The sequence below is a fragment of the Culex quinquefasciatus genome, chromosome 1 (assembly GCF_015732765.1).
Source record: "Culex quinquefasciatus strain JHB chromosome 1, VPISU_Cqui_1.0_pri_paternal, whole genome shotgun sequence".
Lineage (NCBI taxonomy): Eukaryota > Metazoa > Arthropoda > Insecta > Diptera > Culicidae > Culex > Culex quinquefasciatus.
Window position 1 is genome coordinate 2,889,828 of NC_051861.1, and position 21,931 is coordinate 2,911,758.

General features: G+C 37.9%; 3 protein-coding genes across 3 annotated transcripts; 2 read left to right on the plus strand and 1 right to left on the minus strand.

Moving 5' to 3' along the window:
* Nucleotides 1–133: 133 nt before the first annotated feature.
* Nucleotides 134–960, plus strand: LOC6035209 (probable peptidyl-tRNA hydrolase 2). Its single transcript, XM_001845386.2, has 2 exons — nucleotides 134–201; nucleotides 301–960. Exon 2 carries the CDS (start codon nucleotides 307–309, stop codon nucleotides 835–837), a length of 531 nt encoding a protein of 176 aa, XP_001845438.2. The 5' UTR covers nucleotides 134–201; nucleotides 301–306; the 3' UTR covers nucleotides 838–960.
* LOC6035210 lies at nucleotides 873–1,758 on the minus strand. The gene is made up of 3 exons (XM_001845387.2): nucleotides 1,562–1,758; nucleotides 1,181–1,481; nucleotides 873–1,117 (listed from the first exon to the last, which is right to left on the minus strand). Exons 1-3 carry the CDS (start codon nucleotides 1,639–1,641, stop codon nucleotides 953–955), a joined length of 546 nt encoding a protein of 181 aa, XP_001845439.2. The 5' UTR covers nucleotides 1,642–1,758; the 3' UTR covers nucleotides 873–952.
* Nucleotides 1,759–3,018: 1,260 nt separating this feature from the next.
* LOC6035211 (endoplasmic reticulum mannosyl-oligosaccharide 1,2-alpha-mannosidase) lies at nucleotides 3,019–11,229 on the plus strand. The gene is made up of 7 exons (XM_001845388.2): nucleotides 3,019–3,847; nucleotides 6,702–6,872; nucleotides 7,036–7,374; nucleotides 7,501–7,925; nucleotides 7,987–8,089; nucleotides 8,575–8,762; nucleotides 10,446–11,229. The coding sequence occupies exons 1-7, from the start codon at nucleotides 3,752–3,754 to the stop codon at nucleotides 11,092–11,094; spliced, it is 1,971 nt and encodes a 656-aa protein (XP_001845440.2). The 5' UTR covers nucleotides 3,019–3,751; the 3' UTR covers nucleotides 11,095–11,229.
* Nucleotides 11,230–21,931: the final 10,702 nt, after the last annotated feature.

The window sequence follows — 21,931 nt, forward strand, 5'->3', positions numbered from 1 at the left end:
AACTAATTTCTGTAAATTGGGTTATATTTTTCGAATTAAATTGTTTGATTAAATTTAAAGTGCAATACCCACGCGCTATGGAAACATATCATGAGTGTCCTCCCCCTAGCAATCGAAATATTTCAATTTTGGCATAAATGCCAAAGCAAACCGCCACAGCTCAGCATAAATTTTTATGCTGCTTTGTTTACGTCCAGGTAGGTAAGTCACGTTTTTTTGGAAATGTTAAATAAAAGCTAAATTTTACTGAATTTTACGCTAATTTAAATATATTTATCAATCAATTTTGATTGATTCCAGCTTACGATGATCGAAACTGCCCAAATCATCTCGGTGGCGGCCGTGCTGGCCTCTTTTCTGGTCGGTTACAAGTACGGAAACAGGTTAAGCAACAACAATGCTGGCAAATCGTCAAACTCCCGCGAGTCTTCCGACCAGCCATCGTCCAACGAGGAGGAGGAAAATGTTTTCTCCGACGGAGGCCACGGCGACTGCAAGATGATTCTCGTGGTTCGGAACGACCTGAAGATGGGCAAGGGAAAGATTGCGGCCCAGTGTGGCCACGCGGCCGTCGGAGCGGTCGAGAACGCGCGGAAGAATCCAAACTTGCTGCGGAAGTGGCGCAATAGCGGCCAGGCAAAGATAGCCGTCAAGGTGGAATCGGAGGAGAAGATGATGGAGGTGTACAAGCTGGCAAAGCAGAAGAAGCTCAACTGCTGCCTGATTCGGGACGCCGGGCGGACACAGATTGAACCGAACAGCAAAACCGTGCTGGCGATTGGACCTGCTCCGAACCAGGTGCTGGACGAAGTCACCGGACGGTTGAAGTTGCTGTGAATCAGGGCATTTCTCAATTTAAAGTAGTCTGTAAGTTTAGTTTTATGAGATTACTTTTTAAATGCTTGAAATGAAACGATAAATAAATGAGTTCAACAGAAGAAATCTGCTCCAATCAGCTCTGCAAATCGTCCACCAATTTGTCTGCCATGTCCGATATTTGCGCATCGATCTTCTTCAAGTCCTTAAGCTCGTTCGAAACGGCATTTTTGAGCGATTCTCTGCGTTCCAGTAGATCTGCATATTTTGTCCGTCCTTGCTCAATCTTTAGTACCGCACGCTGTCAAAACCAAAATATCAAAATTCCAATCCAAATTCTCACTTAACTAAACCCAAAAATTACCTCCAACTGCTGCTTCTGGAACTGGATCTGCTTCTCGTAGTACTTGATCTGCCACTTGAGCTTGTTCACGACCAGCGGCCGCACCTGCTCCTGGACGCTCTTGTCCGTGGGGCGCCACTTTTTCTCGCTGTCGTTTCGGGGATCGGCCTTCAGCACGTCCAGCACCAGCAGGTGCTCCTCCGTGTCGGTGTAGTCCCACACGGCGCTAAACTGGGACAGGATGTTGTTGCGCAGGCCAGCCTGGAATATCTTGAGGGCGTTCTCCTTGGACAGTTTGTCGTAGTCTTCGAAGTGGGTGGCGCTGAAATTGGGCGGGAGGAAATTTTTGATTTGGAAAGCGCGTAGTCCTACGTCAATGCATGGATGGACATTATTGTTCACCTTATTGATTGAACGAGTTCGTTGTACTTTTGTTCAAATTGCTTTTTATATTTGCTTGGCTTTTCCTGATTCGACGCCATCTCGAAAGAATGGCTCGGTTTTTCAATTTTATAAAGAAAATTCGATTTTAATTTTCACTGAACGGTTTTCTTGCCAAACAAGTTGGACGCGAATTTGATTGTAAACAAACCAACCCAACCGCCAAGGGTGGGATTGAAATATTTCGTATATCAATTGAGTGCACTCGAAATTTGTTTTACTAACATAAATTTGTTAAAATAAATTATGGTAAGAGTAATTCCAGCTCAAATCGTCGAAACAGGAATTTTCGGGTACTTTTTACTCGACCCTCTCCGATTTCCATGATTTTTTGACATGTTAACCTCGTTATCCTAGGCCATATGCCATTTTTGTGTACAGTCCAGACTCGATTATCCGAAGTGAAATTTTCCCGATGCCTTGGTTTTTACGTGTGATGTGATTAAAATGTGATTTAGAAAACCGAAAAAATACCCTGTACATATTAAAAAAATACGCCGCTTCTATATTATCATTTTAAATTTAAAAAGTAATAGTAAGTTCTCGAGTAAGTTTTCGTCATAAGTACGCATACCGAACTATCCTAATAAATGAGTTGAGCCCTTTATCGTTCAAACCTATTTGCAACTCGGAGTCGACAAAATCTTATCATTCCCAGTCACGAAATATTCTAGCAGAGCTGGTTCTGCTAGAAACCTGCTAGAACGGTGGAACATTTCTGCTAGAATGCTGTAAGAATATCCACCTCTGTTAGAACGCTACTAGAATCCTGCTAGAACGCCGTGACTGGGATAGAGCTAAAAAAACGAAACTATTGGCACTACGCCCCCCGGGGCATGGCCTTCCTCTAACGTGGGATTTCTGCTCCAGCGCCTCTGACGAGACAGGAGAAACCGGGACCGACGTTTTACTTCACCATCCGATAGAAGCTCAGTGGATAAGGCGGGGATCGAACCCGCGTCTCATAGCATCATCGGGATCGGCAGCCGAAGCCGCTACCCCTGCGCCACGAGACCCACAGAGAGATAGAGCTATCTAAGCCCGATTTCACACACTCTAGCACACCATTTGTTTCGCTGGCTGGTACAAAATTTAACCTCACTTTTTTTCGTGTACGTACACGCATTACATGCGCACGTAGATAACTCTATTTTCGGGTCTTTTCGGATAGTCGCTAAAAAAATCCTGGCATTTATTCTACCGATTATCGTTGAAAAATACATTCAGATTCTGCTTATGTATACAAAAGTTTTATATCCCATTTCACAGTGTACTCCAGAAACATTTCAAGTAAATCCGTGATCCGACCCTGATGGCACCCCACACAAACAAACCACCCAACGTTTGACAGTTTTATGCTTTCGCTTATGTGTACGTTTTTTTTGCAGTTCTAACTGTCAACACTTCCTCCCTCCACCCCCAGGTTAGCAGCACCAGCTAGTCCGCGAGCATAAAGAAAAGATTCACCTGGCCAGCACCGTCTCAGCCGTCGCGAGGCCCAGATTTTTTTTCCCCCTTCTTCGATTAAGTGCTATGCTGCTAATAAAAAGTTAAAGACACCTGAGTGCTGTTTTAACGAATTGAGAGGCTGTTGCGGGGAGGGGAATTCCAGGCCCAGCCAGTTCTGGAAGTTGGATTGGATGGCGGACTGACGTGGATCGAGCCGGAAATTTACGGAAGATTGCAAAACACAATTCACCAGCAAGCACCACTTGAAGATTAGTGGGTCGGGAGATAAGCTTCGAATGACGACGACATCGAGGAAGATTCATTGTAATGTAAAAATAGTTTGTAAATGTGGAACCAGCTCGTATCAGAGGTTTAAGCTGTGATGTGGCTTAAATTTTGTTGAGCAAAGTGCAAAATTGTCAAGAGTACACCTTGTTTACTCAACTGTTTGGCCAGGCCCCCCTCGCCCAAAACAATGCAATGGCCTTTCAGGTGTTGGTGGTGAACCGAATCGATTGTGCTTGAGAAAGATAGGAAGCGAAAAAGTAGAGAATTTAATTGTAATTGAGAGCAGCGCAGCACAAAACACCGGAAAAGTGCTGTGGTAAATAATTAATCGCAATTGTGCCCAGCTGGTTTTGTGGTGTTCTATATTTGAAAAAAAAAAAAGAATCAGCAGCAGGAAGAATACACTGGTCCACGATGATGGATCTAAGAAAAGAACACATTGCGATTGGCATCAATAGTGGCGAGACGGCGTCCGGAGCGGCCAGCGGCAGCAGAAAAAGTTTGCGAAGGGTGAGTTTTTTTCTTGTTAACTTGGATGGATGATTGAAATGCTAAATTACCGTAAATTCAAAGCTATTTGTTATACTTGGGCTGCCATTATTTCGACATTGTTACAAAGTAAATGTTACATGTTAAATAAGGAACTCAAAAGTTTCATAATAAATCATGTCAATTAAGATGAGAGTAAATCAGATGTGACAGATTACATGTATTGATTAATTTGACTGATCCATGCAGTGGATTTTTACTCTGTGGAGTGAAATTTTGACGAGGACTTCAGGTAATCAAGTCCCAACTCTATATAGTGATAAGCACAATAAACATGCAACTGAGCAAATTGATTATTCACGGTTCATGGCAAATTTACCCTCTTATGTTCAATTTTGTTTCCAATACCATAAAATGGTATTGGATTTTTTTCAAAAAAATCAATCAATAACAAGGTTTTTTTACTAAACCGATGGGACAAGAAGATTCAATTACAAACTTTGTTATAATAACATAACTTGCTATCAAACTATTATTCATGTATCGATTCCATAAAAAAAATTCAAACGGTTTTTGGGATAATCGCCGATTTGTTATTGAAATGGTATTATCCCTGTTATTCCCACCTGGCTGGGTATACTACCAATCGCATGATGTTATTAAAAAATGGATATCATCTGTCCAATTTTTTTTAAATTTTTTCGAATGGTTGTATATAGACATAAAAAAAATGAAAATTCAATGTAAAACAACATTCAGTCACTGTTGGTGAATTTTCCGGGAAGGGTGTAAGGTGTAAGTTGTTTTTGTTTTTGCTTGATTTGTAACTCAATTTCAGTGAAAAAATTGAATTATTGAGGTAAAATGAGTGCCGTTAGAATCCCTTCAACTCCTATGGGTTTTTACAAAGCAACGTTCTTCAATGTTTTCCAGCTCGAAAACAAAAATAAAAATTTGGTGTCAAAAAAACTTTTCTGTAAAATAGCAACCCGATTTCATAGCGTTCTCAGTATTAAAATAGTAGTTTATGCAACAAGTTGCAAAAAGTGGATTTTTTCAGCACGAGTCGTACATTTATCCAACGAGGTTCACCGAGTTGGATAAATACGAAGAGTGCTGTAAAAATCAAGTTTTGCAACGAGTTCCATACAACATTTTTTGCAATTCCGAAAAACACCCACTGAGTGAAATTTTAAGCAAAATTTTCATGTATTTTGTCAATAAACCGTTTGAATAAAAAAAATGTTGAAAAGTGTTACTTTTCGAAACAAGTGCTGAAAAGTTCAACTTTTCAGCACCCATTTCAGTGCTGAAAAGTAGAACTTTTCAGCATTTATTTTGAAAAGTGTTACTATTCGATTCTGTTATTTTTGGTACAGAAAAGTAGGCTTTTTCGTCGTTCAAGAATGACAGGAAAAGAAAGTAGTTTAACGACGGAATTGCAAAAAATAAAGTTTATTTCATCAAAAAAGTAAAAAAAAAATGTTCTAAAATTACTGCTATTTCTCGTTACTGAACTAAAAAAAATCGAGAGACATTTCAAAATGAGAAATTAAACGTAATTTTCGGATCTGCAATAATCTAAAGAGGGTCTTATTACATCTAGAGTTTTTTTTTTTGCTTTTTCAAATTATTCTAAACAGTGCAATAATGTTCCACAAAGTTGTAGAGTACACAATTACTATAGTTTTGATATATAAACATAAGGAATATCGTCACGATTTATTGCGATTTTACTTGAAAAAGATTTGAAAAAGTTGGTCGTCGATGATTATGGCCGTTCAAGTCACTCGCGACGGACACGAACGACGAAATAAAGAAAAACAAAAAAGTAACTTTTTCAAATCGCCGTAACTAACCATCACGAGTTACGGCGATTTTACGAAAAATAAAGCAGCAAACCCCTAATGTACAGTCATCCCACATATTCGAAACACTTTTGTGATAGTTTGTCAATAGCATGTCAAATGCATCTTTTCTGTCGACCCTTCTATTTTTAGGACCTTTATTTGGACATTCTCTTGCTATTTCACTAGTAAAAGCAGAACTTTTAAAACAAAAAAAAACTGCATCTCAAGACTATTTCATTCAGAGCAGCAAAACACTGCCTCCAAAATGCCTGTTCCATAATGGAGGGATGTTATTGTGCCTCCCACTATTGTGGAACGATTCTATGACAATTTCCGGAATTCCATTTCCCGGAATGGACGTTTTCCGGAATGGACATTTCCCGGATTTCCCGGAACCTCAAGAAAATAAAAAGCTTTTCAGAAAATCTATGTGTAATGTGTCCTGTCAAGAAAATAAATAGCTTGAGTGTATTTTTAAAGAATGAAAAACCTCAAGGAAAAATACATTATACTTTGATTTTCTGAAAAGCTTTTTTTTATCTTGAGATTTTCCCTTCTTTAAAGATACACGTTCTTTCATCAAAGTAATGGGATTTTATGTAAGAATTATCCCTTCTTTTGTTAATTCTACTAAATTTTAACTAGTTTTTGTTAAGGAACTCTGCACTATAAAGAAGAATGTGTTTTTTTTAAAGAAGGGAAATCCTCTAGAAAAAAAAGCTTTCAGAAAATCAATGCATAATGTATATTTTCTTGAGGTTTTCCCTTCTTTAAAAATCCACGATCTTTAATCGATGTGATGGAATTTCGTATAAGGAATTTCCCTTCTTGTGTTAATCGGTTGACTTTTGTGACTAAATTCTACCAAATTTTATTAAAAAGCAGAATGTTTATTTTCAAAGAAGAGAAACCTCTAGAAAAATGAAAAGCCAAAATTTCAGACCTATCGTTTTTTTAATCTTAGAGTTCAAAAAAAAAAATCACCAGTATGGCAGTACAATTGACAAAGATTGTCGCATTTCCAGCACTGGAACCAACTGTCCCGCTTCCAGAAGAACCTGGTCTGGATCGTGCTGGCCGGTATTTGCATTTTCCTGTTCTTTTTGATTCCGTACGATGACGATGGAACGAGCCCCAGCGATTCGCGCGTCGACCGTCCCCTCGAGCACATCCAGATTGCCCCGTTCAAGGATCGGGTGAGTTCTTCCGCATTATTTTTTGTGTTGGTGTATTTTAGGAGTTGTTCTTTTGTCACGCGATATTTCACGAGCTTTTTGCCACCTAAAAAAACTCACGTTTCGTGCACAACCGTTTCTTCCATTTTTTCCCGTATTTTTTTTTTCGACTAACTTTTACCAGCATCAACACCTGAATCTGGAAAAGATCGGCGTAGGTGGTATCCTCGAGCGGTCCTTCCGGTCGACGGATGCCGAGGTGAAGGAGGTTAATCTGGCCGGTGGCAAGAACATAATCGATGAGCCGCCGGCCATGGCCGCCGAAGGTAACAACAACCAGCAGCTGCTGGAGGAGCCCAAGCTGGACGAACCGGAAGGAGTCGGAGGGGGTGGTGAAGTAGGCGTTGGTGAGGATGGGGCGGCCACGCTGCAGATCGTGCATAGCGAACCCAAGGAGGTGGTGGAGAATGAGGAGAACGTGCTGGAGGAGAACCGGAAGAGTGGTGATGCGAAGGATTTCAAGGTAAAGGCTTTTTGGTTGGGGGCGCGCTCGTTTGGTTGCTTTTGTTTGTCCTTTGTTTTCTTTTTTTTTTGTGGTGAGGGGGATTTTGGATGGAGGGGTGATCGTTGATACATTTCTGTTTGGTAGGGTCCGACGAATGATCGGCAACGGGCCGTGATCGACGCCTTCCTGCACTCGTGGAGAGGTTATAAGGAGTACGCGTGGGGTCACGACAACCTCAAGCCGATCTCGATGAGCTACTCGGACTGGTTCGGGCTAGGGTTGACGATCGTTGATTCGCTGGACACGATGTACATAATGGATCTGCAAGAGGAGTTTGACGAAGCTCGGAACTGGATCGATCAGTATTTGCGGTTTGACGTCAATCGGGACGTGAACTTGTTTGAGGTGACGATTCGCGTGTTGGGAGGACTGTTGAGTACGTACCATTTGTCCGGGGATAAGATGTTCCTGGATAAGGCGTTGGACTTGGGACAACGTTTGCTGCCGTGTTTCGACTCTCCGTCGGGGATTCCGTACTCGGATGTGAACATTGAAACCATGAAGGCCAGGTGAGATAACTTCACTGAGTCGGTCGCTCAGTCTAATGTTTAATCGTAACTTTTCATTCAGACCTCCCAAGTGGTCACCGGATAGCTCGACCAGTGAGGTAACGACGCTGCAGCTCGAGTTTCGCGATCTTTCGCGAACGGCAATGAATCCAGTGTTTGAAAATGTGAGTTTGAAGCAGTGTTGGTATTATCGCGCTCTCGCGAGAAAATTTTCTCTCTCTCGAGTTCTCGCCACGAGTCTCGAGCTGTCGAGAGAAACTCACCGTTTGCCCGTGCTCTCCTCCGCTCGCGAACGGGCTTTCTCGCGAGCCAGAATTGCCCGTTCGCGAGAAGTTGAACGTGTTAGAAACGAACAAAAAACAACACAGCGATTGAAGTTACACCTCTATACCATCGCATGGTTTGTATTCATAAGCCTGATAAACAAATTGCTAGCTTGGGGCGAACGGCTAGCACGAGGCGCTCGCGAGCGCTCGCGGCGAGAGCGAGAACGCGAATGAAAATGCGAGCGCGAGCGAGAAGAGAAAAGTACTACAAGTTCTCTCCCTCGTTCGCGAGCGAGAAATGCTTTCCTTCTTCTCGCTCGAATTCCAACAATGAAGTAAATTTTCAAAAAAGACGTTTTTTTACAAAAGTGTTGATTTTTTAGGCTGCCCACAAAGTGAACGTTAAGGTTCACGAACTGGAGAAGAACGAAGGACTGGTGCCAATTTTCATTAATGCTAACACGGGGCAGTTTAGAAATTTTGCCACCATCTCGCTTGGGGCAAGAGCGGACTCATACTACGAGTACCTGCTGAAGCAGTGGCTGCAGACGGGCAAGAAGAACGATGACTTGTGAGTATAATTGTTTTAAAGATGAGCAATTCTCTAGGATTTCGGTCATTCGATTTTTTTTGTATTTTTTAAGCCGACTGAAACTTTTTTGGTGCCTTCGGTATGCCCAAAGAAGCCATTTTGCATCATTAGTTTGTCCATATAATTTTCCATACAAATTCGGCAGCTGTCCATACAAAAATGATGTACGAAAATTCAAAAATCTGTATCTTTTGAAGGAACTTTTTGATCGATTTGGTGTCTTCGGCAAAGTTGTAGGTATGGATACGGACCACACTGGAAAAAAATGATACACGGTAAAAAAAATTGTCGATATCTCAGCAACTAATGGTCCGATTTTTAATGTTAAAATATGAAACATTTGTGAAATTTTCCGATCTTTTCTAAAACAATATTTTCAAAAATTTCAAATCAAGACTAACATTTCAAAAGGGCCAAACATTCAATATTACGCCCTTTTAAAATGTTAGTCTTTGTTTGGAAATTTTGAAAATATTTTTTTCGAAAAGATCGAAAATTTCACAAATGTTTCATATATTAACATTGAAAATCGGACCATTAGTTGGTGAGATATCGACATTAAAAAATTGTGGGTTGTTTGGGTGAGACTTAGAAAACATCAATTTTCCTGTTTTTAAACCTTTGCATTGCAATATCTCAGCAACTAAAGGTCGTATCAACAAAGTCCGAAGAAGCAAAATATAGAGAATTTTCTCAGCTTTTCAAAAATATTTTTTTCAAAAGTGGGCAAACATGTGCACTAATTTAAATAAAAATGAAAAACTTCGACTATTTTCAAAAAAGTCACCTAAAAATGGATTTAACTTGAAAACGGAGCACTTTATCAAAATTTCACTAAAGTACTTTTTGATTGCAAATTTGATTTTACATCGAAAAATGAAGTTGAAAAATTTTTGCGACCGAAATTTCGATTTTTTTAAATAAATTAGTATTGATTCAAAAATTCTTAACTCGGTCAATGATTTTTTGCACAACCTGGAAATTTCTGAAAAGTTGGCATTTTATGTCCTCTAAAACATAAAAAAACGAAACTATTGGCACTACGCCCCCCGGGGCATGGCCTTCCTCTAACGTGGGATTTCTGCTCCAGCGCCTCTGACGAGACAGGAGAAACCGGGACCGACGTTTTACTTCACCATCCGATAGAAGCTCAGTGGATAAGGCGGGAATCGAACCCGCGTCTCATAGCATCATCGGGATCGGCAGCCGAAGCCGCTACCCCTGCGCCACGAGACCCCTCTAAAACATATCAAAAAATAAAAAAAATAAAAATAGTGTTTTTTTGCAAATCAAGTTTTAGTGAAAAAAGGGTAAATAAAAAAATCACCAAATTTTTGTTTACCGTGTATCATTTTTTTTCCAGTGTAGTCCGTATCCATACCTACAACTTTGCCTAAGACACCAAATCGATCAAAAAATTCCTTCAAAAGATACAGATTTTTGAATTTTCGTACATCATTTTTGTATGGACAGCTGCCAATTTTGTATGGAAAATTATATGGACAAACTAATGATGCAAAATGGCTTCTTTGGGCATACCGAAGGCACCCAAAAAGTGTCAGTCGGATTAAAAAATACAAAAATTAAAATTGAAGAAAAAAGACCGATTTCGTAGAGAATTGCTCAGATGTAAAAACCTCAATCAATCAACCACCTTTGCAGCCTAATCGACGACTACCAGACGGCGATCCGTGGCGTCCTGAACCAGCTCGTCAAAACCACCCCGAACGAGAAGCACCTCTACATCGGCGAGCTGATCAACGGCAAGGACTTTAAGCCCAAAATGGACCACCTCACCTGCTACCTCCCGGGAACCCTCCTGCTCGGCCACAAAAACGGCATGCCCAAATCCCACCTCAAGCTGGCCAACGACCTGCTCGAAACGTGCTACCAAACGTACATGAAGCAGCCCACCCAGCTCGCCCCCGAGATCTCCTACTTCAACCTGAACGGCGAGTCCGAGAGCGACATCTACGTCAAAACGAACGACGCCCACAACCTCCTGCGGCCCGAGTTCGTCGAGAGTCTCTACTACTTCTACGCCATCACCGGCAACAAAACCTACCAGGACATGGGCTGGACCATCTTCGAGGCGTTCAACAAGTACACCAAGGTGAAGAACGGCTACACCTCGATCGGCAACGTCAAGAACCCGCTCAACACCCGGCCCCGCGACATGATGGAGAGCTTCTGGCTGGGCGAAACGCTCAAGTACTTTTACCTGCTGTTCAGTGACGACCGGAACGAGATCGACCTGGACAAGTACGTGTTCAACTCGGAGGCGCACCCGCTACCGGTGCGGGACAACTGAATGACGGCGACCAAGAAGACTGTGAGATGGGAGTGAGTGAGGGACGGTGCAACGGTGGTAGATTTTAGGAGAATACTTGTAAATTCCACTAAATGTTCGCTGTTTTATGTGTGTAGGTGTAAGCAGTGTCTTCAACGTCGTTGTATTGGGATCCCTTTTCCGGATGAAAAGGGAGTTCGTATTAAATTTTGGGCACGGGTTTGGGCTGTTTGGGAATTGTTGAGTTGTTCAAAAGTGTTATCGTGGTTTCTCCGGATTTCCATCGAACAAAACGGGCGGCAATTTCCGCATCTTCGGAAGTAAAATTGCAAATTCGGAAAATTAAATGATTTTATTTAGGAGCAATTCCATCTCAAATCAGGAATTTTTCTGGTACTTTTGTACCCGACCCTCTCCGATTTCAATGAAACTTTGTAGACATGTTATCCTAGGCCTATATAGGGGCAGGGGGGGCAGAATGGGCCACCCTTGGTTTTGGGCTTTAGAATGGATTTAGACCAACCGTAAGGCAAGGGTCTTATAGAGGACGTCAAATAACATCACCATACCGAAAACGACGTTTGAATTCATTGTATTTTTCGAATTATGAGCAAAAATGTTAATTATTGACAAAACCACGCAAATGTTGTTTATTTCGAGGTTTTTAAATAAGCTTTCTGAAAAGTTGGATTGTTTGAAAAAGTTTGTACAATGCTTATAATGTTACTAGATGCTACTACCAAGGTATACAAACAACAACGGAACCTTCAAATCATTTAGAGGCTTGGTGGTGGAAGTGTTAAATTAAAATCCACTTGGGGGCAGAATGGACCACCCTTTTTTTGCCTTATAAAAACAATTAAAAGTTACGAAATTCGAGCTAATTGGATTATTTCGCTCCTGGTAGCTTCACAAATCACGTTGAATGCAACATTAGTTGATTTTTTAGTTGTTTTGATGCTTATTTGTAAAAATAATGTCTTATTACAACATATTAACACTATTTTTAAAAATGTTTGTTTTGTTAAGTGACTATTTTTATGAAAGTGGTCTAACTTCATGGAAACTATGTTAGAAAGGTCCCTTAAGTCATTTCTTATCTCCCTTCAACGTTGTATTAGACGAAATGGCTTGTTTTCTAAGGTGGCCCATTCTGCCCCGCAGGGTGGTCCATTCTGCCCCGCACCCTGGAAAAGTAGTCGAAAAAACTTTTTTTTTAAAGTGCACCAAAAATAGTTTTAATCGAAAAATTTTCATCAACCCAGTATACAACATTGAAGGGAACATCCCAAAGCATAAGCCTACTACACTGAATTTATAAATTTGTATGTTTTTCTATGGTTTTTTGCGCATTTTACTTAGGCGGGCCATTCTGCCCCCCCTGCCCCTAAGCCTTTTTTGTGTATACGGAGCCAATTGTACTCGAAAATAACATTTGAGAAGGGCGTAAGTTATTTAGATATTTTTGTATTCTGTAATTTAAAAATGACTGTAACTCGAAGGCGTTGCATCGTACCAAAAAGTGGTCAAAGACAAACTTGTAGGAAATTGGACGGGCTTTCTGAAAAAAATACACTGAAAGAAAAATACACGCCACTTCTATGGGATTTTTCAATTTTTATGTTTAAAAGTTAATTTTTAAGGTGAAGTCACGATTTTTTTTCGTTCAAAATTTTTGAGGAAATAGCCTAAAATGTGACAAAAAGACTCACGAAAAATGCAGGATGGTATGTCTCTCCTAAAAAAATACAAAAATCATTTACTAAAACTGTTTTTTTGTACCCGACCCTCTCCTGTTTTTTTGAAAAGTGGTCTAAAAGTCAAAATTTTCAAAAACCGACAGTGGGAATCGATTCTCCAGACAATTTTACATAAAAGTCTCCATTTTGACCATTATCCCAAGTCCAATCCTTGCGAAGCGGTTTTAAAAATAAAAATGTTGAAAAAAAACAGCTTTTTTGGAGGTTTTTTGCATTTTCTATATGACAGACTTGATTTTTCAGTCTCGAAAATATTTTTACGGGAAAGCTCGTCCAATTTCCCATAAGTTTGCCTTTGACAGCTTTTCAATTGGATGCATGGGCTTACAGATATAAGCTTAATTACATTGCACATAACTGAAAACAGAATATTTTTTTCAGTGTGGTAGAGATCTGGAAGGTAAATCATCCTACGTAAATATTAAAACGAGTCAAATTGAAAAACTGTCGAATGCAAACTTATAGGAAATTGGACGAGCTTTCCCGTAAAAATATTTTCGAGACTGAAAAATCAAGTCTGTCATATAGAAAATGCAAAAAACCATGCGAGGTTGTGCAATATGGCTATCAGATTCATGTAAATTAAAATTTATGTCTTGATAACCAACTCGGAATAACCGGAAGCCCTCATGGATTTTTAGACAGTGCATATTTATGTAACCATGCGGAAAACAATCGAATTTTAGCAATTTTATGATTTAACATCAAAACATTGAGAAAAGCGGTTTCAGATTTGGCAAACGGACTTTTTGTTAATGTTTATTATCAAACAAAGTTCTTTGTCATTCTGGTCATGTTTGTTACATAATCACTTACCTTTTTTTTTTTCGAAAAGTGGGACGTTATAGGCACTTTGAGGTTACGACAAAAGTGAAATGTTTTGCATTTAATTTCGAAGGCTGAGAAATTTTCTTGAAAAGTCTGTTGTTTTGTCAAAAACATTATTATAGGTTTTCTATGCAGATAAATACTTTTTAAAATTAAGTTTTTGGTCCGATTTACAATGTTAAATACGAAGCTTATGGGACAATTTCTGTTTTTTTTAAACAACAAAGTCGTTTATTAAAGAACTGATTTTTTTTTTCTCAGAAAAACAGTGTTGTAAATGAGTGATAGAAAAAAAATATCATTCGATGATTCCAAAATATCAGCGGGTATAGCGGGTATTCTTGTATCTCGTGCTTGCCAGCAAAGCATACTTTTTCTATCACTCCGTCTCTTTTCCTAGTTTACGAACACTCGCCAAAGATTCTTTTGTTTTCTCCGAAAACCGCAATGAAAGAACGCGAGAAGGGGATTGGGAAATGAACACGGATTACGTCCCGTTAAACTGCGTTGGCAGATTTTCTGGCTACGTCCTGTTAGGGGAGGATGATTGTGAATGCGAGAATGAGAGAGACGAAGAGAATGTCACATGGGAGAATGTGAACACGAGATAGAGACCGATAATTCTTTTTGCTGAGAATTTTGCGACTCAAAGAAAGGCAGTGAATTTGGAAAATGAGATTTCGAACTTTATAAATTTAGTCGCTGAGTTTGATACTTTTATAATCATGCAGAAGAATATTTAAGATTCCATCGCTTGAAAAATAGTGAAGTGATTGTAGTGATTTGCGATTTACCTCCGGAATCATAGTTGGACCTATCATGCACTTTTGGGCAAACGATACGTTTTTCGTCCCCTGAATCATTTTAAACAAATAGATAATCAGGTCTAGAGTTTTTTTTTGAAAAGTTGAAAAAAAATGTTTATTTTGCTTTTTGGACGTTTTTTGGAAACCGCATTGAGTCAGTGTTATTTAAAATCACACTCAAAGCAAAAAATAAAAAAATCTTTTATCGGAGATTTTTTTTAAAAAGATCAAAATTATCATTTTTGTATGGACCGTGAATAATCGCCTAACCCCAACTAGTTATTTTTTTTTTGTAAAATTGTAAAATTATATTTCAAATAATTTTCTCAATTTTGTGAAGTTTTGTTAGTTTTAGTATAGAGACACAGTTTGGCTAGATTGCTTTCCGATTTCAAACAGCCCAACCATTTCCAGCACAACAACAACAACACCCTCGCGATCCTATAGAGAGCAACCTAATTGGCCGATAGTTAGACAATTCATTGTTAGAATAGTTCCACGAAGTCTACCTAAATTTGGAAACCCCGTCAATCCCACTTTTTGTAAAATATTTTCTCCTGTAGAATGTTGCTAAATCTAGCTGTTTTTATATCTAATTTATTATTCTAAACTATTTTAATAGAAGATAAAAAAAGCAGATGTAAAAAAATCACCAACTTTCTTATTCTTTTTAATTCGTATAATCGCGTGAAAGTGTAATGTGAGAGCGCGAACAAGTTTTAAATTTACAAAATATTCACACTCTAGTCTCCGAGACCGGAAGAAAGCAGCAGCAACAGCCTAACGACAGTAGCGTAACACGCGAATTTGACGAGGTTCGAAAATTATTGAGAGAGTAAAGTAAGAAAGTAACAAGTTACGATGAATTTCCTAGCGATGTAAGTTATTTGATATTATGAATAAAAAAAAGTCAACCAATTGTCTTTTTTACAGAAAAAAACTCGTTTTTCTTCCAGATGCTTGGAATTTCCGTAAATTGCTGCAGAATGTTTATGGTTTTTGTCCTTTCCATAAAAAAAATCCTCGGATCCAACTAGGACTAATACTTGACTTTCCCACGACTCTGTATCACTTTTTTCTATGCCTCACCAAACTTTCTCCTGGCTTTCGTCACGCTCATTTCCACTTTGACGTAACGTCTTCTCGCTCATCTTTTTTTTTTATTACCAATAACCGACGCATTCCGGGGGCAATTTTGAAACATTAAAATAATATTAATTATCTCCTGAAGTCGTCGTCGCGTTGAGCAACCGAAATCTCTAAATGGTACTTTGATGACATCCGAGGATCATCGCCGCGGCCGACGCCTCTACGGAACATGTGTGGCAAGTGTCGAAAAAGGATGTGCGTGTGTTTACTCGAGGAGGTTTTACGCCTTGCCGAAAAGGATATGCTACAGATTTTTGGGATCTCCTTTATTTTTTTTTTGTTGGTTCAATAAATTTTGGTTTCTCGCGTGGTGAGCGTGGGATCCGAGCCAGGGTAGGATATCGGTTGAAAAGTGTTGAAAATCGGTGGACATGTGACAGGTTTTAAAGAAATTTATGAAGTATCGGTTTGGGCTGTTACTCTACAAAGAAACTTAACTGTTAACTTGAATATAAATTTAATCGAAGGTTAAGTCTTTTATGTAAAATTTAGTTTATACTAAGCATTGTACTAGAGAGCACAAATCTAGAGTTTTGATTGAAAAGGTACTATAAACATGAGAAATGTGCTATTTTTTTTTATTTTGGAAAACAAAATTCTTGAAGTGCACAATTTTTATAATTTTTGAAAACTTGCGTTACTTTGCAATTAATCATAGTTGTTTGAGGTAATATTTATTTGCTTAAATCGTTTATACTGAAATAAAAATGCAAAATTTCTGTTCTTTTTATTTACTAACAAAAAGCATTATTTTTATTTTTTAACCTTAAAAATTTGTGTGAAAATGGTAATCAAAACCTTATTGTTAACGATTGTCGCTTTGTACAACGTGGAAATCTCGTAATTTTCAAGAATAAGTGTAAATTGGAGTAATTTGTTGATGTTCTAATGATTAAATGAGATTTTTTCAAATCTTGTTAACATCATGTTTTTGAAAATATATTCCACAAAAATAAAAGTTGTGTGTTTTACATAAACATTTGTTACATGCATTTTCCAGCGTTTATATTGCATTTGAAATCGATTTGCAATCTTGGGGTATAAATTAGATCATAATATTAATCCTGGCTCTGGAAATTGGATTTCACCAGAACTTTTTTCATGCACTTAAGGGGTTACATACATGTAAATCGGCAAAAAATGTCAGAGGTTGGTTTGAGCACACACTTGAACTTTTTTCAAAATCTGTTTTCAGGGCATTAAAATATGCATTTTCATCTATTAACAAAGCAAATTTGAAGACATTTGGTTGTATCATTGCTGAGATATGGCTATTTGAAGTTAGCAGTTTCAAAAAAACGGGTGCAACGATATCTCAACATTGCTTCGACTAAATCGGCTCAAAATTTTGGTGAAGACTCGTTAAACCGGTCCCGTGTGCATGACAAAGACCGATTTTCAAAAAAGATTATTAAAAAAAAAGATAAAAATATTTTTCTGATTTTCATATAAAAAATCGCCAGTTTTTGATTTTTGTATTTTTTGAAAATTCAAAATTTCAAAATCGGGCTTTGTCATGTACACGGGATATGTCTTGGGAGTCTTCAGCCAATTTGGTCCGTCCCATCTCGAGTTATCGTGGCCTACCCATTAATCAACTTGGTGTTCAGAGAAAAATGCTCAGAAAGTTAGACAGTTTGCTTTACGCATGGCAAAATTCTGAGCTTAAATCGTCTCTAACTCAGTTAAATCAAGAAATATCTTCATGAAACTTTCAGGAGTGATTGAAAATCATCTTTAAAGTGGATTTAACAAATTTTCTGTAACATGAAATTTTGTGATTTTCTACATGTATGTAACCCCTTAAAAACACTACAGTCCAGATTCAATTATCCGAAGACCTTGGAAAAAATGCACTTCGGATAATCGAACCACAAAAACATTTTGTTTCTTTGTTTGGATTTTTATTGTTAAGCTTTTATGTGATCTTTAAACTACTTTGAAGTGATTTAGAATTGTTGAGTCCAAGATGGCGGTGATGAAATATTGAAAAAATCCATTTTGTTATTAAATATGCAAAAACTACTGTCATTGGGGGTGACTATGGGTCAAAAAACGATACATCTCTCGTAATTTATTTATAGCAAAGACAATTTAAATAACATAGAAAATCTCTTTACGTGGAATTGTTCTAAGATAGTTTACTAACATTTTCCCAAAATATGGTGGAATTTGATGAACTCTTCCTTAAATGCCAATCGTTTGACCCAATCTCACCCCCTAGAGGGAAGTTATATTGGGTCAAATGAAACTAAAATGACGCTCAAATACAAAGATATGATAAAAAAAAGTCACCCAACAGATTTTCAATCATTTGGGTACTTTTCGAGCAATTCCAACAAAAATATTAAAAATTTGATTTTCGAGAGATCAACTTTAGACAGCTGCCAAAATGACAGGATTAATCGGATAATCGAGGCTTCGGATAATCGAGTGTGGACTGTAATTTGAATATGTTCAGTAATACTTCATTTCAAACTGGACTATCTCAATATTTGAAAAGACTGCTGAAAAAACATTAGATTGAATTAATAATTTTTGAAGAGATGGTAAATTTTCTTGAAGAAGTCGCAATAATTTCAATTTACAGTTTAGAAATAAAGATCACATATTTCAATCAAGGATTGTCAAAACATGCACAATTATTCTGTTAAAAAGTTCCCACCCTCGCCTGCATAAGAGCCTAAATAAAGTCATAAAATCCTTCCTCCCAAGATGGACGAGAGCTAATCATAAACAGATTTTCCGAAGAAAAATATCCTCCACGTACAAGTTGAGCCTACCAGCCAGCCAGCGTGCCATAAGTGCATATTAATTAGGGAATAAAATCGAACATTAAAACGCGCTTAAGTGTCATCCAGTTCCCGTGTGTCATAAAGTCAAGAGAGCAAACACGACTGGGACGCGCATTTACCCCGTTTTTTTTCTACCCGCCGTGACAAACCCAAAACAGCCCATAGATCACCAACCGTCGCCGTTGTTTTGTTACGTGAGCCGTTGGGCCCCTGAAAAGTGTGGGAAAACGATCAGCAGCGCTACCGTTGTTGGTATGCTTTGGGTTTCCTTTTCTTTTCCCAAATATGTTGCAACTGTTGGCATTCTTTCCAATTTGACTACCGCGCGCTGGTTGTGCTACTCCATAATTCCTTCAACGTGTCAGGACAGCGTTTGACGCTGATGGTGTTCTCACTCAGCTGAGGATTAACGCCGAGTTGATCTTTTGGGTTTTTTTTTCAGACCCTCGGAATGACTAATGGCGTTTAAGGACTATTTTGACTAGGTGCGTTGACTTCTGTGTGGGTGCAGGTTGATGAAGGAATCACACGTATGTTTTCCGTCAAATTAGTTGTTTTATCAGATGCCATCCTTTTCAATACTTGCATCGATTTTTTCAATCTTTCTAAATATAAATAATATAATTAAAAATTTAATACAACATCAAGTTTTTCCATCAAATTTTTAAACCATGAAAAATTTATTTATGATTTTCTGTCGAATTGTTATACTCAAAGATAAGGTTGAACAAAATCAAAAAAATATAAGATTGCCAAAAACATATTAAAAATAGGGCCTAAAATTTTAACCCATTTGGTTGGAAATCTGGGTTTCTTTGAAAATGATTAAGTTTAAATGAGAATTAACCCGGAAAACTTGTGCATTTAGGCAAATTTCTCTGTACAAGTCGATGCGATGAATTTTGCATACTATGAGGCCCACGGGATATTCTACGTATTGAAACATTGCTAGCGTACAAAAATTTGGTTTTAATTTTTTAATTGTTTGTATTCTTACGCCTTTGTAATACCAGGGTATGGAATTGCTGAGGTCTTCCAGCTTCCACATAAATACAGGTTTGTAGTATTAAGTAATGGTATTTTACCGCTTATTACATGCCAACAAAGGACACATTTTGGTCCCTGTTATTTGCCCATGTAATAAAACATTACTAAAATATTGTTACTGTAATTATATGATTCAAACTGCCAACAATTGAAACTTCGGCTATTATACCAAATCAAGTATTCCGAGAAAAACCCGATTTTGTGTTCATCACAAAATCTTCGCCACGGCAATTTCGAAGGGGAATGGGATTTTGCGTTTTTTTCAATGATGGCGGCAAACACCAATCTGAAAAATTTGTTGTTAAATTTTAGTTGATCCTTGGTAAGAGAGTGAAATCATGACCATGTTTGAAATAAATTTTAAATATTGCAATATGAGTTAAGCATTATGTTTTGACGGGTAGGGGAAATATACCCATTTTAAGATGCTGGATAATCTAGAGTGTTCCTTGAAATTTACAAAACCAAGTACACCAACGAGTAGAGCAACTTTTTGTGAATAAACAGAAATGATTTTCACTTTTATTAAATGTTATGCTATTCCTTTTAAAAGCCACGCCCATTTTCCTATTTTCAGCTTAGCTGCCAAAATTGATGAAATTTTAAGCGAACACTCACGAAAAGTCGCATTTATAGATAAGGTGTCCTGGAATCACTGGCTTACTCCAACAGGCGCTGCTGGTGGTGTTGGTGGCCACCCTTTGTTCTTTATTTGCCTTTGCTTCTCGCTCGATTTTCTTCAGCCTTCGATTGGAATGGGTCGTCAAAATTCAAACGTCAAAAGACTTTGTTTGTTGACATCGCGTTTGTTTTTTTTGACGGGCTTGCTAATTATTTACATGTTTCGGGATTATTTTTCAAGTGAGTGACTAACTAATGTGCAAAAGAACATGTTGCCGGTTTTTGGAAGCAATTTCATATCTTAAGCGCTTTGAAAATGTTAGCGCAAGTGAAAAGATATTGATGGCGACTTTCGTTAAGCAGTTAACCTCTAATCTTGCGTGTGGATGTGTGTGCCACCAAAATGTTGAGAAATGGTCTCGCAAAATAGAAATTATGATCAAAATTGCATTAAGTTCAATCTTTTTAGCCAGTAAATGGCATAAATGCTGTTGCTGGAGCTTTAATCGAGCATCAAACTCTTCATATATATGACGAAGGTAGGTGTTTGATTAGAAAGGGTATATTTCCCCTACTTTTGTTTCGTCGAATATAACAAACAAAAAAAATATTATTTTCATACTCATTTAGGCCGATGATAAATTGTTTTAAAATTACAGTTGTTTTAAAATAATTAGTTTCTAAAAATCCAAGTTTTCACGTGTTTTTTCTTTTACAAAAGACTAAATCTAAATGCAAAAATCTAAAAAAAAAAAGAAATCAAACGTATTTAGTCATGGTTGAAATGATTATTGACGCTATGAAATACATTTATAATTGTTTTCTCGTATTTTCCCATTGGAATTTTGAAGTTTGTTTTTTTAATTGCCTGATTTGTTGAGCCGGCCGACACAAACTTTGGAAAATATTTGCAACAGCCTTTGGCAATTTAAATTCTACTTCATTTTTTGTACTCCCCCCCCCCCCCCACTTTTTTAATTATTTGCTAAAAATATCAGCAAAAAATATTTAGGCTGCTGCAAATATTGTTCAATTTTCCCCCGCCTTTTTAAATCTTTTTTCACATGTTTGAGGTTATTTAAAAATATTTTGAATTTTAGTGAATTTTCGATGTAAAGTACCTAAATCAGTTTTTTCCCAAGCAAAATATTCTCGTTAAAAGTTATTTACATTTTTGTATATTTAATATTTTTAATTGAAAATTTTCTTTTGCACCATAAAGAATTATGATTTCTAAATATGGATTTAAAATTTTAATTATAATTCAAATGAAAAATAATTCATTTTGAAATCCATTTCCAACTAGTGCTCATCAAACTTCAAAAAATTATTGAACCAAATCCACATTGCTGCTCAGAGAGGAACAAATTTCCCTCCAGAAACGCCCTGTAACCCGATACTTTCCAGGTCCTTCGGAAGGCATGCGAGGAGGAAAACACTTGTGACTGATGGCATCGTGTCAAAAAGGCGAGATGACAAGACAAGAGGAGACTTCGGGGTCATTTGCCCTTAACTTCTTGGTCTTATTTGTCGAGGCACGGATGTCCCAGATGGGCTTGGCGCGGACATCAGTGAGTTAATTACTGTTTGGGTAATAACAAATCCAAATGTTTTTGATTCTGGTGCGCAGAACAAGTATATTTTTCCAATGATTTTTCTTCGCCGGGCAATGTTGTGGATGGGCATTAGAAGTATTGGGTTGCAATGTTGCGTCTTTGGAAATTTTTTGCCCTGGAAAAAAGATTATGTTTTTTTTCTGTCTAAAGCCGAGAGTTTTGTGTAAAGATGACACTGAAATGAGCTGTCAGAGAGTTTGAGTGATTGATGAATTATTAGTTTTTGAGGTTTTTTA

Excerpts from the sequence above, each read along its gene's own strand:
- LOC6035210 (XM_001845387.2), bottom strand. The coding sequence starts at position 1,641 with ATGGCGTCGAATCAGGAAAAGCCAAGCAAATATAAAAAGCAATTTGAA. Across the intron at positions 1,482-1,561 it reads GAACTCGTTCAATCAATAAG|CGCCACCCACTTCGAAGACT; the intron begins GTGAACAATAAT and ends GCCCAATTTCAG. Across the intron at positions 1,118-1,180 it reads TCCAGAAGCAGCAGTTGGAG|CGTGCGGTACTAAAGATTGA; the intron begins GTAATTTTTGGG and ends TGGTTTTGACAG.
- LOC6035209 (XM_001845386.2), top strand. The coding sequence starts at position 307 with ATGATCGAAACTGCCCAAATCATCTCGGTGGCGGCCGTGCTGGCCTCT.
- LOC6035211 (XM_001845388.2), top strand. The coding sequence starts at position 3,752 with ATGATGGATCTAAGAAAAGAACACATTGCGATTGGCATCAATAGTGGC. Across the intron at positions 7,375-7,500 it reads GTGATGCGAAGGATTTCAAG|GGTCCGACGAATGATCGGCA; the intron begins GTAAAGGCTTTT and ends TCTGTTTGGTAG. Across the intron at positions 7,926-7,986 it reads ATTGAAACCATGAAGGCCAG|ACCTCCCAAGTGGTCACCGG; the intron begins GTGAGATAACTT and ends CTTTTCATTCAG.